At 40.2% G+C, this 17,920-nt stretch overlaps 1 protein-coding gene across 9 annotated transcripts in view; it reads left to right on the top strand.

The window, feature by feature from the left end:
- LOC112054150 (DENN domain-containing protein Crag) overlaps positions 1-17,920 on the top strand; it is a 56,569-nt gene that overhangs the window by 21,562 nt on the left and 17,087 nt on the right. For 7 of the 9 annotated variants that reach the window (XM_052886599.1, XM_052886605.1, XM_052886603.1 and 4 more), the window contains 18 exons: positions 375-566; positions 1,751-1,852; positions 2,822-2,994; positions 3,299-3,390; positions 4,528-4,649; positions 5,289-5,400; positions 5,483-5,571; positions 6,448-6,615; positions 7,300-7,525; positions 9,831-10,011; positions 10,575-10,761; positions 11,300-11,466; positions 12,406-12,512; positions 12,816-12,920; positions 13,669-13,797; positions 14,083-14,183; positions 16,472-16,586; positions 17,587-17,698. In XM_052886599.1, coding sequence (XP_052742559.1) covers positions 375-566; positions 1,751-1,852; positions 2,822-2,994; positions 3,299-3,390; positions 4,528-4,649; positions 5,289-5,400; positions 5,483-5,571; positions 6,448-6,615; positions 7,300-7,525; positions 9,831-10,011; positions 10,575-10,761; positions 11,300-11,466; positions 12,406-12,512; positions 12,816-12,920; positions 13,669-13,797; positions 14,083-14,183; positions 16,472-16,586; positions 17,587-17,698 — 2,480 coding nt within the window. The remainder of the gene's footprint in view (positions 1-374; positions 567-1,750; positions 1,853-2,821; positions 2,995-3,298; positions 3,391-4,527; positions 4,650-5,288; positions 5,401-5,482; positions 5,572-6,447; positions 6,616-7,299; positions 7,526-9,830; positions 10,012-10,574; positions 10,762-11,299; positions 11,467-12,405; positions 12,513-12,815; positions 12,921-13,668; positions 13,798-14,082; positions 14,184-16,471; positions 16,587-17,586; positions 17,699-17,920) is intronic. The other 2 variants (XM_052886602.1, XM_052886607.1) reach the window with 1 other exon arrangement.

A 17,920-nucleotide genomic window follows, 5' to 3' on the forward strand; every position in this document is an offset into this window, starting at 1 on the left:
ATTCTTTTGATAGAAACAGTAAAAAATCGAATATTCGAATCGAATATTATAATGTGTATTGCGAGTCAAATTTATAGTTGGGTGTAGTGTATGGACACAGAATATATTTATTGGTGTTAAATATTTTCGATGTGTGAGTTTACCTCGTACCCCTCAAAAAATTACAATAATTTTGTTGGTGAATTTGAGTGCGATGCATCTCCATTTTCTAATTCCTCTATGTCAACAATGCATTATCTGCAAATGTGTTTTCATAAACATTATATCAATCTTTATCCACACAAGCACACTATTCGTCGCAAGTATTTAATTTCGAACAAATTGCTCTTGACAACCACTCTTCTCGATTCTCCATTCCTTTCCCTTGATTCCAGGTATATGGGTCAGCGGTGACGTTCTACGAGAGCTACCCGCACTCGTCGCTGAGCGACTCTCAGATGGAGCAGCTGGGGTGGCGCGCGGGCGTGTCTCACAGCACGCACTCGCTGCACGCCAACAAGTGCATCTGTCTGCTGTCCCGATGGCCCTTCAGTGATACCTTCGAGCGATGGCTCTTGTACATATTGGTGAGTTTTTGTTTCTACGACAACTGCTATCTACGAGTACCTATTAAAAGAAAGAAGAAGAAAGAAAGAAAAAAGCTTTATTAGTGAACTATGCCACACAACACAATTTGTTCTATAACAATATCCTGCGATGTGTGGCACAACCCAGTAAACGGATCCAACTCAGCATAATGCTACATACTCTTTAAATAAAAAGAGCATGCAGCGCTGGTTTTCAGTTGGAACCGTTGACCAGATGCCGCCACAAACACAGCACACAACAACCTTATTAACTATAATAAACAATAATAATAACAACTTAAACTTAAAATAATACATTCCAATTAGTAGAGAGCAGTTGTTAATCCAGCTACTAATAGGTACTCGTACCATCCAACAAGTACCTATCAGTAGCTGGATTAACAACTGCTCTCTTAGCCGAAAGGACGTTGTTGATACCCTGCGACTCCGACCTGCACACATTCCAACTAACACGTTTGATTTCCTGATGGGAAAAGTTCCGTCGCCAAATTGCCCAGACTGTGACAGGCCAGAAGACATCTACCACGTGTTGTTGGAGTGTGTCAGAAACGAGGCAGTGCGACGGGAAGTACTGCTATGATTTCCCGCACTAAGAGAGGTGGGCGGCTGTAATAGTTCACTGGCACATCCTCAGTCAGAGGAGGCCAGGGCGCTGGTACAGATTTATAGGAAAAGTTTTAAGGTAATTAATTAAATCATAAGATTAGCATTGTTACAAAGGCGGCCTTACGGAGCGGCATAGTCCAAAATGGACTCAGCTCCTTAAAATAAAGATTTAAAAAAAAAAAAACTAGAACGTCCTACGAGTGCTTCGCCCAAAGCTCCTGTAATGTTAGCGAAGTTTTGGCACTATCGCAATGACGATTGCCACTGTAATCTCCTTCTTTTGATAGTGCCATCTCCTATCGGAGGTCAGCAATCATTAAGGCTAATTTCACTTTATTCACTGCTTCCCGAAAGAGTGATTTGGTACTCATATTAAACCATTGGCGTAAGTTCTTGAGCCAAGATGAGACCAGCCACTGTAATAGACCGAGAAATTACCTGGTGGATTATTTTCTAACTTCGTGGCCCTCTGTGTCACTTTTGGATATCAAAACACAGCTTGTATGATTTATAATGCCGGCGAATGTCCTATTGAACTACTGTGTGTATTATTTCAGGAGATGTCCTGGAGCAAGGAGCCTTTGAGTATACCTATCGAGCGGTACATAACACACCTGCTAGAAGAAGTGCCATTTCCAGAACCGAGAATATTATTACAGGTATAAAATACAATACACAATTGAAGTCCGAAGCATCGGAATTTATCGCCTTTGCTTCAATAACGTGGTATCTCGAAAAACACAATTTTACAGGAGGCTCTTTTTTGAGTTTAAAAAATGTTTCGTGTTAAAACTAATTGATTATGATACTTGAAAATCATATTAATTTGTTAGAGAGTTTGATATCTAATCTCAATCTCATGTAGATACGCAATAAAATTTGTAAGCAAAAGAAAATAATTAAGATTTAAGAAGATCTAAAAGTCGCGGACGTCCGCTGCTTGCCCACTCTTAGACTTAGACTACTTACTTGTCCACATTATAGACAAACTAAAGATGAATTAAAAATGTCGTAAAACGTTGTAGCAGACTTTTTGATTGATAAAGTAATATTTGAATAGGGATGATGACAGTTTTTTAAAAGGAACAGGGTATCTGCGATCATTACTTTTGGAGCTACATGGATTTAAAGGGTCGGATTTGCGGCGCTGCCGCGTATCCCTGAAAAACGCCCCATACAAAATGGCACGAACTAATGACGTCGTAGGCAATGTAATGATCATTAGATTTGTATGTGCGCTCAAACAAAACTACTAATATCTTTGTTATTTGTGCGTTTATGTTTATAGTTCATTTATTAAAAAATGTCACATTTAATGTAAGGAAGCTAAAACTGTATGAATTTTCATCTAATTACGATAAAAGATTTTTAATAGATTTAGAAATTTTACAATCTCATTTATTTTGCAAATATCCAGACAATCTTTGCTTTTTATGTTTAAATTAGTTAACATTGACCTTATATACCCGAATGTTTCATAAAAATCAACATATTCAAACCTAGTCATCATCCCCATTATTATAGTAGAATTATCAAGGTTTTTTTCGATATAAGTAAATTACCGGGTGTTTTGGGTAGGCCTGCGTTTTAAATTGCATTCCCGTTCATGTTTTTAATTTAATTTTCAGCTGTCGCCAACGAACGCTCACGACCGGGTAATAGTAACGCGTCGCGACGATCAGCCGCTGGTGCGTAGCGGGGCCGGCTTCAGGCAGCTCCTGCTGAACCTCGGCGCTGACAACTGCTTGCTGCTGCTGGCGTTGGCGATCACTGAGCAGAAGATACTTATACATTCGCTCAGGTACACAGAAAATACTTTATATATTCTTCAGGTACACAGAAGGCGCTTATACATTATCTCAGGTATACAGAGTATACGTATACATTCGCTCAGGTATACATAAACATTTTATACAATACTCAGGTATACATTCTCTCAAGTACACAGAGGATACTTATAAACTCGCTCAGGTACAAAGAAGATACTCCTATATTTATACTCTTTAATACACTTTATCCACCTATCTCTTCATGCCTAACATAAAATAGCTATGTCTAATATGTATGAAAATAAATTTTATTCTAAAACAAATAATTAATTACAGGCCAGACACATTGACTGCTGTCTCCGAGGCAGTTTCCAGTTTATTATTTCCATTCAAATGGCAGTGCCCGTACATTCCGCTTTGCCCTTTGGGTAAGTTTTCTATATAATTTGATAAGTCAAAAAGATATCTAATCTGCTACTTCCAAGGAAAATTATGATTACTTTTTATTTAGCCCTAAGATATACTGTGACGTGATGGGTAGTAGCGATAGTGATCGTACCATTATTTTGTGGCAGATTAAACATCTCGAGCAGGTCCCAGGAATTGTGACATTGGGGGTAGATTTAAGGGATCCCTTTAGAATGCATAAACACTCACTTTCCCTGCCCGATTCCCAAAATTATGATAAACAATGGGGATGATGACTAGGTTTGAATATATTGATTTTTATGATACATTCGGGTAAATAGGGTCAATGTTAACTAATTTATACATAAAAAGCAAAGATTGTCTGGATATTTGCAAAATAAATGAGATTATAAAATTTCAAAAACTACTAAAATTTTTTTATCGTAATTAGATGAAAATTCATACAGTTTTAGCTTCCTTACATTAAATGTGACATCTTTTAATATCTGAACTATTAAGATAAACGCACAAATAACAAAGATATTAGTAATTTTGTTTGAACGCGCATACAAATCTAACGATCATTACATTGCCTATGACGTCATTTTTTCGAGCCATTTTGTATGGGGCGTTTTTCAGGGATCCGCGGCAGCGCCGCAAATCTGACTCTTTAAATCCCTGTAGCTCCGAAATTAATGATCGCAGATACCCTGTTCCTTTTACAAAATTGCTTTACTATTAGAATACTCTTAATTTATATACAATTTAAAAAACTGTCATCATCCCTATTATTACGTTATTGAACAAAATCACTAACGCGACTGGCAGCGTGACGATGTCTACGCTGCCTCACAAACAACTGAGCTCAAGTCATCAAACACCCTCTTATTTAAACCAACACTAATACCTCCCCTCTACAATAACATAAATAATTAATGTTAATACAACCTGTAATCTAGGAACTTGTAACAATACATAACTAATTCACGACTTATCGCTAGCTAAAAAAACAAATGTCGACAAATAGTCGAAATATAGCTCTTTCATTCATTGCGTTGGAATGAGCTGGGACTGTAACAACCCCGTCGCTATTGGTTGACGCATGTTAAACCTACTGGCACAATTGATAATTCTAGATTTTTTTATATAACTTTCAGGTCTAGCAGAAGTATTACACGCTCCGTTACCGTATTTAATAGGAGTGGACTCAAGGTTCTTTGACTTGTTCGAACCCCCGCCAGATGTGACGTGTGTCGACTTAGATACCAACAATATCACAGTAAGTGGTTTTACTGCAGACTGAGACTGAGGGTGCGTAGACTGAGAAGTAAATAGACAGTGGATTTGCATTCTGTCAAAAAAGAGGACAATTGTTTATGCCCAGTTTTTTGACGGCCTCCGTGGCGTAGTGGTATGCGCGGTGGATTTACCGAAGAAAATCGAATATCTGGTAAATGGCACGCTAATCATTGGTCCGTTTATGCATTTATTTAGCTACTAGCGGACGCCCGCGACTTCGTCCGCCCTTAAACCTCTTTAATCCAGCCCTTAAAGTACTATCGCTGTAAAAATGGAGTAACTTCTCCCGTTTTCCCAACATTTCCCTTCACAGCTCTGCTCCTATTGATCGTAGCGTGATGAAAAGTATACTATAACCTGCCCAGGGGTATGAAGAATATTTGTACCAAGTTTCGTTAAAATACGTTGAGTAGTTTTTGTTTCTGTAACGAACATACAGACAGACAGGCGAAAATTTTACTGATTGCATTTTTGGCATCAGTATCGATCACTAATCACGCTCTAATAGTTATTTTGGAAATATATTTCATGAACAGAATTGACCTGTTTACAGATTTATTATAAGTATAAATGCCTTAACTTATAAGATTAGTTGATTACAAATTTACTATTGTTACAGATATGCGAATCCCAGAGGCATATATCAATAAAACTATTGCCCAAAAGACAAGTAAGGTTATTGAGACACACATTGGAGCAATTATATACCAACATACGGCCCGGTATGTTAGGTCAGTTTGTCGCTTTGTTACCCAGTAATATTGTCGAAAGCAAGCAATAGTATTGGAGAATAATTCCTAATTTATATTACAGCTTCACCAGTACATTCTTCACACAACAACAAATATAATGGGGAACCAACAACGAGCTTAGACAGAGATTTTCAAAAAAGAAAAAAGGAGGTAAGTGTTATTTTAGAAATAATTTCATTTTATTTCAGGTTAGTTGTAGTCACCATTTGTATTGCCAGAATGGCAGAAAAGATTTAGATAGACGGATGTTTTACGTTTGTATAGTGTATGTGTCGCCGCACACGGGCCGTCGCTACAAGAAGCAAAAAGGGGCCACAAAAGTAGCTGAAGTGCGCGACAGCCACGTGTGGCCGGTGGTCGACACTTGCGGTCGGTGGCTGTTATTTTTTACTGTTTAGTGGCCGGTGCGGGCCACAAGAAGCGAGCGACGATTGTAGCGTGTGGCGGCCGCCGTCGTCAACCGTGTGCGGCGAGTCCATATAAAACGTATGAAATTTGTAGGAAATATGCCGGTTGTGGCCGGTGGCCCGTGTGCGGAAGCCCTAAGACTTGACTCAATGCCATTTTACTATTAGTCTCATCATACACTAACATCATTGCACTACAAAATGACGTGAATATTGCTACGCCTATGTAGCAACATATACGAGTAGGTACATACCTACGAGAGGAAAATGAAATAACGTGAAATTATAATAAATTCATTTGAAATAAAATGAAAGATGTTATACGCTATACTTTTTGTTAGTAAGATATGAATATAGGTTTGCTTGCTGCACACGACTTAGTGAGCGACAGATTGATGTTGCTAAAAAGAAGCATCAACAAAATATTTACGCTCAAAACATCTTTATTTTGACTGACATATAATATTGTGTCGACCATTCTTCTCTATCTTTTGGTGAAAACCACATGAATATCCGTGCAATAGTATTTGAGTTTATCAGGAACAGACAGCGATTTGCGGCAGGGGACTTTGTATTATAGTATGTATAGATCAACTTTAGAGGAATCATTTATTTTCAGCAAGCGTTAGAACTGAAAATCCAGGAAGCATTTTTGAGGTTCATGGCACAGACGCTACAAGGGTACCGAGGATACCTCATACCGATCACCAAAGCGCCCACAGTGGGTACAACCGATCCACACGCTCTGTTCCATATGGACGCATTCCTTCGCTCTAGAGCTGATAAGGTAAGCAATAACAGGTTAGAAAAGTTCCAAAGCTATGGGCCACAGCTATATTTATTTCAATATGACTTTTGCAATACATTTATGCTAGTCATCAAGTAATAATTTTTATCAAGTAATTTGCCTTATTAGGATGAAAGTGGTCAAATAACCGTCTGTTGTTGGCATTCACTCCTAGTCAAGTCATTACATTTAGTAAGTCGAAGGCGATATTATAAAACTTTTGCTAGAGTCCACCGAGAAAATTTAATCAATCACTAAAACACTCTTGTTCAACCTTCACTTTGCTTGTGCATCTTTACAGAACTGTATTGAATAAAATGCATTCTACTTTAAGCAATAAAACTCTAAAATGCAGCAAATCAATGAAAATAAAACGAGACCTATATGTAATTCCTACGATTTTCCCGCCAAACTCCAAAGGGATATTAAAAATACAAAGCATCTTTTTGGTTCAATACAACTTCTAAGATTATTAAACAGAAAGCTTAATTAATAAATTAATATTAATAAACGCCCAAAAACTTCCGAAGTTCTTGTTCTTGACTTTCTTTAGTTAATTATCATAATCCATGTTGGTCTCTTTGCCTATAAGCGAGAGCTATAACCCATAATCTATAGTATCAGTTATTTAATTAGAGTATATTTAGTAGAACAGATAAACTAGAGCCTTTGTTTTTTTTTTAGACAGAACAACGCTTCTTTACTCTGATAATGCGAACGCAAATGTTCACGCGTTTCATAGAAGAACGCTCGTTCGTGTGCGACAATGACCAAGGTCTGACATTCTTCGACGAGTGCATAGAACGAGTGGCCAGCAAAGAGGCGAGAGCACACGAGCCGTTGTTGGGATTGGACAATTCTAACACGTCGGAGCGTACCGTGTTCGTGCCACCACCGGACCCTGACCCTGGTAAGATACTTTTCTTAAATTTGACCAACTCTGACATACTTTGACGAGTGAATAGAACGAGTGGCCAGCAAGAAAGCCCGAGCGAACGAGTCATGGCTGGGATTGGACAGTTCTAACACGTCGGAGCGTACCGTGTTCGTACCACCACTGGACCCTGATCCTGGTAAGATATTTTCTCTGAATGTAGCCTAGGTCTGACATTCTTCAATGAGTGCATTGAGTAAATGGTTAGTGAAGATGTGAGAGGGTCCGAGACGTTGCTGGGATTGGACAATTCTAATACGTCGGAGCGTACCGTGTTCGTGCCACCACCGGACCCTGACCCTGGTAAGATACTTTTCTTGAATGTGACCAAGGTCTGACATTCTTCAATGAGTGCATTGAGTAAATGGTTAGTGAGGATGTGAGAGGGTCCGAGACGTTGCTGGGATTGGACAATTCTAACACGTCGGAGCGTACCGTGTTCGTGCCACCACCGGACCCTGACCCTGGTAAGATATTTTCTTTGAATGTAGCCAAGGTCTGACATTCTTCAATGAGTGCATTGAGTAAATGGTTAGTGAGGATGTGAGAGGGTCCGAGACGTTGCTGGGATTGGACAATTCTAACACGTCGGAGCGTACCGTGTTCGTGCCACCACCGGACCCTGACCCTGGTAAGATATTTTCTTTGAATGTAGCCAAGGTCTGACATTCTTCAATGAGTGCATTGAGTAAATGGTTAGTGAGGATGTGAGAGGGTCCGAGACGTTGTTGGGATTGGACAATTCTAACACGTCGGAGCGTACCGTGTTCGTGCCACCACCGGACCCTGGCCCTGGTAAGATATTTTCTTTGAATGTAGCCAAGGTCTGACATTCTTCAATGAGTGCATTGAGTAAATGGTTAGTGAGGATGTGAGAGGGTCCGAGACGTTGCTGGGATTGGACAATTCTAACACGTCGGAGCGTACCGTGTTCGTGCCACCACCGGACCCTGACCCTGGTAAGATATTTTCTTTGAATGTAGCCAAGGTCTGACATTCTTCAATGAGTGCATTGAGTAAATGGTTAGTGAGGATGTGAGAGGGTCCGAGACGTTGCTGGGATTGGACAATTCTAACACGTCGGAGCGTACCGTGTTCGTGCCACCACCGGACCCTGACCCTGGTAAGATATTTTCTTTGAATGTAGCCAAGGTCTGACATTCTTCAATGAGTGCATTGAGTAAATGGTTAGTAAGGATGTGAGAGGGTCCGAGACGTTGCTGGGATTGGACAATTCTAACACGTCGGAGCGTACCGTGTTCGTGCCACCACCGGACCCTGACCCTGGTAAGATATTTTCTTTGAATGTAGCCAAAGTCTGACATTCTTCAATGAGTGCATTGAGTAAATGGTTAGTGAGGATGTGAGAGGGTCCGAGACGTTGCTGGGATTGGACAATTCTAACACGTCGGAGCGTACCGTGTTCGTGCCACCACCGGACCCTGACCCTGGTCAGATACTTTTCTTGAATGTGACCAAGGTCTGACATTTTTCAATGAGTGCATTGAGTAAATGGTTAGTGAGGATGTGAGAGGGTCCGAGACGTTGCTGGGATTGGACAATTCTAACACGTCGGTGCGTACCGTGTTCGTACCACCACCGGACCCAGAAACTGGTAAGATATTTTTCTTGAATGTGACCAAGGTCTGATATACTTTGACGAGTGCGTAGAGTTAGTGGTTAGTGAGAATGTGAGAGGGTCAAAGACATTACTAAGATTGGACAATTTTAACAGATCAGAGTGTACCGTGTTCGTACCACCACCAGATCCAGACCCTGGTAATATACTGCTCCTGAATGTGACCTATTAGAGCAAGTTTAGTAGTGTAAGAGCGAAAGAGCCTTTACTGGGATTGGATAATTCTAACGAGGCGATATTTAGTAGATATAATAGGCTAGTTAACACACAAAAAAATTGACACATTTTTTGAGATATGATTGCATTAAAATTTTAATTTTTAAATATTTTATTGACAATGCGAGCCCAAATGCCTGTTAACCATGATGGTCTATATTGTTATATATAACTGTTTTATGATGTCACTATAACAAATCCCTTACAAATGGAGTGTTAGACAAAAATATTAGTTAACAGTTAGTTTGACGCTTAGTACATCAAGTAACATTATGACGTCACAAAATGGACGACAGCGTTTTTGACGTTTGACGAAGAAACACCTTTATTCCATGTACTACACAAAATTAATACGTATCGTTAATATTATATTAAATTTAATATGAGTCAAGTACCCTGCTATTAAATATTTATTATTATTTACAGAGGAACAATACACATATGAAAAGTTCATATTAGACGAGGTGCTGGTGGATCGATGTCGACAGAACACGCGGGGCGGCGCGCTACAAGCTTTGCCCGCGACTGCGCTCGCCTCGGCCGAGTCTTTAGCAGATGCCTCACCAATGGCCAGACGTACTAAGAATGAAATATCTGCGGCGCAAAGGTTTTTTTTACTTCCTAACTAATATTATAAGTGTGAATGTGAGTTTGTTTGTTATGTTTCTAAGTTAAAACCACTTTACCGATTTTAAAAATTCTTTCACCAATGGAAAGCTACATTATCAGCGAGTAATACAGGTTATATTGTATGCCTGTATTTTCAAAGGTACGGCAGCTACGCGAGTGAAACCGCAGCATCTACACTAATATTATAAAGAGCAAAGATTTGTATATGTAATGAATAAAATGAAAAATTACTGCACCGATTTGTAAAATTCTTTCACCAATAGAAAGTTATATATTTAGAGAGAGATATCAGAGAATTAAGAAAATTCTCTGATATGCAGGTTTCCTCACGATGTTTTCCTTCAACGTTCGAGACACGTGATATTTAATTTCTTAAAATGCACACAACTGAAAACCATTGGAGGTGCATGCCCCGGACCGGATACAAACCCACACCCTCCGGAATCGGAGGTCATATCCACTGCGCTATGACTCTTCACGGATTGATTGATTGATTGATTAATTGATTGATTGATTGATTGATTGAATGTTTTGCACCAGACTGGCGCGCAAAGCAAGCCTGTTCCCGGAGGAGTGGGCCAAGTGTCTCCTGGGCGCGTGCTACTCGCTGTACTTCCTGGCGCTGCCGTGCCGCATCTTGCTCTGCCGGGGAAGGGAGCACGCCACCCTCAGGGACGCCTTCGAGCTGCTGGAGCGAGCCACCAAACTGCGAGTGCCTTGCGATGAGGTATTGTACTTTCTTTTTATATATTTTTAGCAGAAGGCTTCAAAAGTGGATTAAAATATAAGACCTTAGAGTGGCAGAGAATGACCTTGAGTGGATTCACGCACTTGTGAACGCTGTGTGTAGGGTTAAAGGGTCCTTTGACAGTTAACAAACACTCCCCTTTTTCACTCAATTTACTCTTCACTACTCTACTACTCACCTATATTGGAAGTCGTTACCGCCGACCGATCGTTACCCCTCTCTAACTCTCTACTCTTTACGGAAATAAGTCGCGCCACTTAGCGTCGACATGACCCAACACTAGAGCGCCGTCTCAGACTACTATTTCCTACAATATATTTTTAATGTTACATGGTTTAAGCATTCATCATCCTATTTTAACGATCCGCTACGTTTTCGGATTAAAGCGCTGAGAACGCGACAAAGCATGGCACTCTGTCGCTTTCTCAACTTCTAAAGTATAATGTTTTTCCCATCTAGTAGGGACACTAATGATTAAATAAAAGTGTCAACTAGCTTTTTGTAATTTCCTCACCAGGTGTGCTATCGGGTGATGATGCAACTCTGCGGCATTCACTCGCTGCCAGTGCTGGCAGTGCAGTTGCTTTTCCTGATGAAGAGATCGGGACTGCAGCCCAACGCGCTGACGTACGGATACTACAACCGCTGCGTGCTCGAAGCTGATTGGCCGAAGGACATGTCCAGGTTAGAAATTACAATAATATTTTTAAGACACTAGAAATGGCCAAATGCTCTTATAAGTAATTAGCTACTTGGGCAGTTAACGCACTAGGGTTTGAATATTTGGAATTAAACACCTATCAATACACACTTCTAAACGTAGGCAATCCGTAGTCCAAAATCGTAGCCGAGTTCACTATCGTTCACTTGTATTGCTTGTGTCACTTTGATGTTACTCCACTTCGTTTCGAAAGTCAACTGGGCCGAGCGATCGGGGACGTCCTCGACGACCCTCACGGGTCCTGGCCCGAGCACCGCGTCGGTTCCGTATTTATACCTTTTACAATGATTCGAGACTATTCTGTACAGGGAATAAACAACATGTTTATTCCACGAAATTCGACAAAAAAAAAACAATAACAAAAGATAACGCTATACAAACAACTCAAATAGTAAACAACTCGACAAGGGCGAGCGATTAGGAACCTTATGTCTTTAGTAATAGGGTTCTCCGTAACAATATTTTAAATTTTACGTAGGCATATATTATAAAACTTTATATTGATAAAAAGATTAATAGAACAATTAGAAATAAAACAGTTGAAATTTTTTAAACATTTTATATTATTATCCGAGACCTGGTCGCTAACTGTGGCCCTCATAAAAAGGCTTAAAGTCACTCAGCGGACAAATGAGCGAGCTATGCTTGGAGTTTCTCTGTGTCACAGACTTAGCTCAACAAGTCGCGAAGCTGAAGTGGCAATGGGCGGGGCACAGAGTTCGAAGAGTCGATGAACGTTGGGGTCCCTAGGTGCTGGAATGGCGACCCCGCACCGGAAAGCGCAGTGAACCGTCTTGTTTGGAAGTACATGCATGAGGCCTATGTCCAGCTGTAGACGTCCATCGGCTGTTATTGATGATGATGATGATATTATTAATACCAATGAAATGTTTATTATACAGTGGATCACAGTTACTGTGGAATAAGCTGAGGATCGCGGTGATGGGCGCGGCGTTGTTCCGGAAAGCGGGCGCGCAAAGGGCCATACGATCCGCCGGCACTACGGGCAGTAAGTTCGCGTTTATTTACTGTGGCTTTAGATTTTGTGTAAACTGACAAAAATATGGTAATGTTTGTTTTCTATCCGTAGCTGATTTTTCAGTGAAAAAGTAATTTCGTTTTTTTTTCAATGAAATAAGTTTATAATAATGATTTTTTATGAACTTTTTCTCAGACTAGTTCTCTCTTCCTAGTTGGATATTCTAAGAACTCCATCACACTCTCTCCTAAGGCTAAACATGCTTATTACAAAGTAGTGACGTGTTTTCTTTAAACACTTTTTTTAAAAATTTTATTTTTATGATTTTTCAAGGCACTGGAACACTTCCTCGCGTCCGGACAGTTGGAGGCGAAGGGTCGGATTTGGCGGCGTTGGCACTCGCCGAACCTACGCGTAGTAGGTCGAGTTTAGATTCCGGTAAGCATACAATTTTTTTTTGTTCTTTACAAGATAGCCCTTGACTACAATCTCACAAAAATAATATCAATTTTTTTTTTGTTCCATGAAATATCGTGCAATCAGTCAAAAAGACTATGAGCAGATGGGTTTTAGGTTTGATGTTGGTATGACATGAGTATCCCCCACTAGAGACATTCATTTTGTTGTTAAGACTGGAGTATTACACATCCAGCTCCAAGATTCTTTTTCTTTTCAGACGTTTGAGATAATCTGGTATAGTGAGCTGAGCTGCCAGCGAATGGGCCAGAGAATGGGCAAAACAATTTATCTACGCTTGCGCGTTTTACAGCATTCTAAATATGAAATAAATATGGAATGTGAATTTAGATGTAGATGGCTAAACCTAAAGTGCGAAGTAAAGAGTTTTTTTTTTTATTATTCCTTACATTAGCAGCCATTAGCAGCCCTTGACTATCAATCTGACAATCTCACCTGATGGTAAGTGATGATGCAGTCTAAGATATAAACGGGCTAACTTGTTAGGAGGAGGATGAAAATCCACACTCCTTTCGGTTTCGTTCGCTACGTCTTTGTCGGTAGGGTGGTTTGAATTCGTTCGCCGCAAGTCTGCCAATCCGCATTGAGTCTTTTGGACTATTAGCCTTATCTCACTCTGAGAGGGGACTCGTGCTGGTGCTCGTGAACAATGTGAACAATGAGCCGGTATGGGTTGCTGATGATGATGATGATGGTGATTGATTTGCAGCTAGCGAAGGGGCGACCGCCAGCGCGAGCGCGTTCGAGGCGCTGTGCCGGCGCGGTAACATCGTGCGCGCGAACACGACGCACCCGCGCGCGCACAAGCTGTCGCACGCCGCCGGGATACTTATATCAGGTTACTACTGTTTTATAATATTGTTTGGATATCCTTTACAGGTTAGCCCTTGACTACAATCTCAGCTGATGGTAAGTCGCTGATTGTGTATCCACTTTTTAATAGGAGATTGAAGGTTGAATGGTGTAAAAAACGGTCAACAACTTCAAGGTTACTAGAAGCTAGTAACTCTATCATTTGTTTCATTTGTAACTTATTAACCTATTTAAAAAAATGGAGGTCTATTGAATACAATATACCTATCAGTGATAATCATTAATTAATTATCATTTATTTGCCTTTCAGGTTTGCCGTCAAATCCAGATTTAACCGGCACGTCTCGACCAAGAAGTAATTCGTTAGGGACTGAAGAACCTGAGCCGTTGACCATAACAGAAAAAAGACAGGTAGTATTAGTATTACTAATAATTATTTATTACATAATAATCTATACTAATATTATAAAGAGGTAAAGTTTGTAAGTTTGTAAGTTTGTCACATTTTTTAAATGGGGTAATCTTCGGAACTACTGGTCCGATTTTAAAAATTCTTTCACCAGTAGAATGCTACATTATCGGGGAGTGCTATAGGCTATATTTTATATTGGTATCGTATATATTAGCCGAGTTATCACAGTTTTTGTCATACAGATCGGACTGAAAATCCCCTTAAACAGACTTATTCGCATGCGCTGCCTTAATTATTGTGTAAAATTGAAATTAATGTATGGAGACTTTATGTATCTTTAAAAGTTCTAGAAAAAAGTCCGCAACACCATATATCTATCTTCTATATATTAGCAGATATAGTACCTTTTGTGTTTTAAAAATTATTAATTTTATATACTTAGGTTTACGTCATTATTTATACAACTAAACTTTAATCCTTATTAAAATAAATTATTTAATAATCACAAGGATATTATGGAGATAAGATTTGCCCTTTATAGTATGTTAATTAGTTAAATAGTTTCGAAGATAATACAAAATTTCTAAAAGACGCAGAAATTCCGCTACATGACGCCCCGCGCTTTCAATTACGTAGTTCCCGTTCCCGTGTAAATATGGGGATCAAACATAACTTATGACACTCGCAAATAACGTAGCTTTCTATTGGTAAAACAATTTTCCAAATCGGTCCAGTAGATCCAGAGATTACTTCCTACAACCACACGAACTTTACCTCTTTATATTATTAGCATAGAAGTCTCTATTTCTCTTGGTCATACCACCACTCTCGAAGGACTGGACCGATTTTGCTAAGGGTAGGAGTAAGATAGAGAAGTTACAGGGTAGGGTAGGGTACGGGTAGGGAAGCGTAGGGGTAGTGTAGGGGTAGGGTAGTGGTAGGGTAGTGGTAGGGTAGGGGTAGAGGTAGGGTAGTGGTAGGGTAGAGGTACGGGTAGGATAGGGAAGTGGTAGGGTAGGGGTAGGATAGGCGTGAGATAGGGGTACGGGTGGGATAGGGGTAGGAAAGGGATAGGTTACGGGAAGGGTAGGGGTAGGATGGGGGTAGGGTGTAGGTAAGGTAGGGGTAGGTTTGGGGTAGGGTAGGGATAGGGTGGGGGTAGGGGTAGGGTAGATGTAGAGTTCGGGTAGGGTAGGGTTGGGGTAGTGGTAGGGTAGGGGCAGTAGTAAAGTTAACATCGAAATTTACGCGGACGAAGTCGCGGGCGTCCGCTAGTCTATTATAAAATGAATAGTTTAAAAAACTAAAAAACATGGGGGTGTATTTCAAATAGCCTGTCCGCCATATTGGATTTTAGTCACGTGACTAATGTTTTCGTGTTCCTGACAGCAAACCCTTTCATTTGATATCCGCATCATGGAGGTGGATTTGGAACAGCCAGTCCATCTTGGGGAGGCCGCCATATTGGATTTGTAATGACGTTTCTTAGCTAGTAGTGTATTGTCATCTGAACTCAGAGCGTGTGCAAAATTTCATCCTAATCGAAGACCGGGAAGTGGGTCAAATTAATTTCCAAGATTTGATTTTCTTACATACACAGTTACATTATTACTGATTCACGTAAAGAACAAATGAGTGCACGGTTGGGTACGTGTTGTGATATGACGTCACGCGATCGTACTCGCGCTACAACTACAAATATGGCTGAAACAAAAACTGTCGTAGCCTTAGAGTGCTTAATACAAAGGAACGAAATCAGGAGAATTTTATAAACCTACACGGTCGTAAAGTTTCAAGTGATACCATAGACCTGGTGATATTTTTCATCGTATTCAACAGACCAACAGTAACAAATAATTAATTCCAGTCCGTAAAATGACAAGTGCAACTGTCACTAAAATGTCATTTTACTGATTGGAATTAATAATCGTGCATCTAAACATGATTGAACGTGCACGATTAATCTTACATAAGATTATTAATTCCAATCAGTAAAATGTCATTTCAGTGACAGATGCACTTGTCATTTTACTGGAATTAATAATCTATACTAATATTATAAAGCTGAAGAGTTTGTTTGTTTCATTGAACGCGCTAATCTCAGGAACTACTGGTCTGATTTGAAAAATTATTTCAGTTAGATAGCCCATTTATCGAGGAAGGCTATAGGCTATATACTATCCCCGTATTCCTACGGGAACGGGGACCACGTGGGTGAAACCGCGCGGCGTCAAGTAGTCGTACTATATAGACACTGTTACTATAGATTAAGTGATATTGTTAACAGACAATACACGTCAGTCCAGAGAGTCCGTCCGACCTCCGTATACTGACACGGTCGAAGAGCTTCGCGGGCGACGCTCAGATCGTGCAGAATCTACAGAGGCTTTCATTCTCCAGTGGTAAGTAGTAATATTTTTTTTTTTATTATTCTTCACAAGTTAGCCCTTGACTACAATCTTACCTGATGGTAAGTAATGATGCAATCTAAGATGGAAGCGGGCTAACTTGTTAGGAGGAGGATGAAAATCCACACTCCTTTCGGTTTCTACACGGCATCGTACCGGAACGCTAAATTGCTTGACGGTACGTCTTTGCCGGTAGGGTGGTAACTAGCCACGGCCGAAGCCTCCCTCCAGCCAGACCTAGACAAATTAAGAAAATCTCAATCTGCCCAGCCGGGGATCGAACCCAGGACCTCCGTCTTGTAAATCCACCGCGCATACCACTGCACCACGGAGGCCGTCAAAACTTGTTAGGAGGAGGATGAAAATCCACACGCCTTTCGGTTACTACACGATTTGATCCTCCTTTGCGATGCGGCTACTGTAGAGATTTGGCTGAAATTTGAAAAGGATTTTTTTGTCGATGTGTGAGTTTACCTCTCTTTCAAAAAACGACAGACAATTTTGTTGATGAATTAAGTGCGGTACATGTCCAACAGAAGATAATTGATCTGAGCTCAACTCACTTGCTTATAGTCTAACGACTGATCGCATATACCAAGAATTAAAAAAAGATACATAATATGGCACTCGGGGACGACCACTTTAAAGTTATTGTATAGATTTTTTTATTAACTTATGCAATCATAACTATTAACCTGGCATTGTGTCTAAAAGAGATACAATCAATTAAACGTTAAAGTCGTAACACTCTCGATGGTCCGCGCAAACGGGGGGGGGGGGGGGGGGGTTTGGGGTAACGATGCCCCGTTACCCGCATATCACGGGAGTGTCATCAACGAACTTACAACGGCTTTCAACGCCGCACCGCAGTGCCGGTCGGAGTAGGGTGTGTTAGGTTTATTTTTGTTACGAAATTTCGTGATTCGATCGCTGCGATCAAAGCCCGCGGTAAAGGCTGTGTGTGCAATAGCTTATTAATATATTGTGTTGTTAGGTTCAAATGTGAAGACTCGCTGCTCGAGGACACTCAGTTTCCCTGAGGAACCGGAAAAGGAGGCGGCAGCTATGGAACCTTTAGATCTGAACTCCAAATCCTCACCTTTAAAGTAAGTGCTCTCAATTTATAACTAACCAATGGACTTAAAATAAAACATTCTTTAAAGAAGCTAACATTCATATATTCGTGTAACACATAACAAACTTTATAAGGAAATCTGTGAAAACATTGATACCATATTTACAGAATTAGATTGGACGAAAAAAATGGAAATAAAGTTTCATTTTAATAAAATATGCAATGATAATAATGCATTATAAACTCATTTTAT

This window comes from Bicyclus anynana, chromosome 17, assembly GCF_947172395.1.
Source record: "Bicyclus anynana chromosome 17, ilBicAnyn1.1, whole genome shotgun sequence".
NCBI lineage: Eukaryota > Metazoa > Arthropoda > Insecta > Lepidoptera > Nymphalidae > Bicyclus > Bicyclus anynana.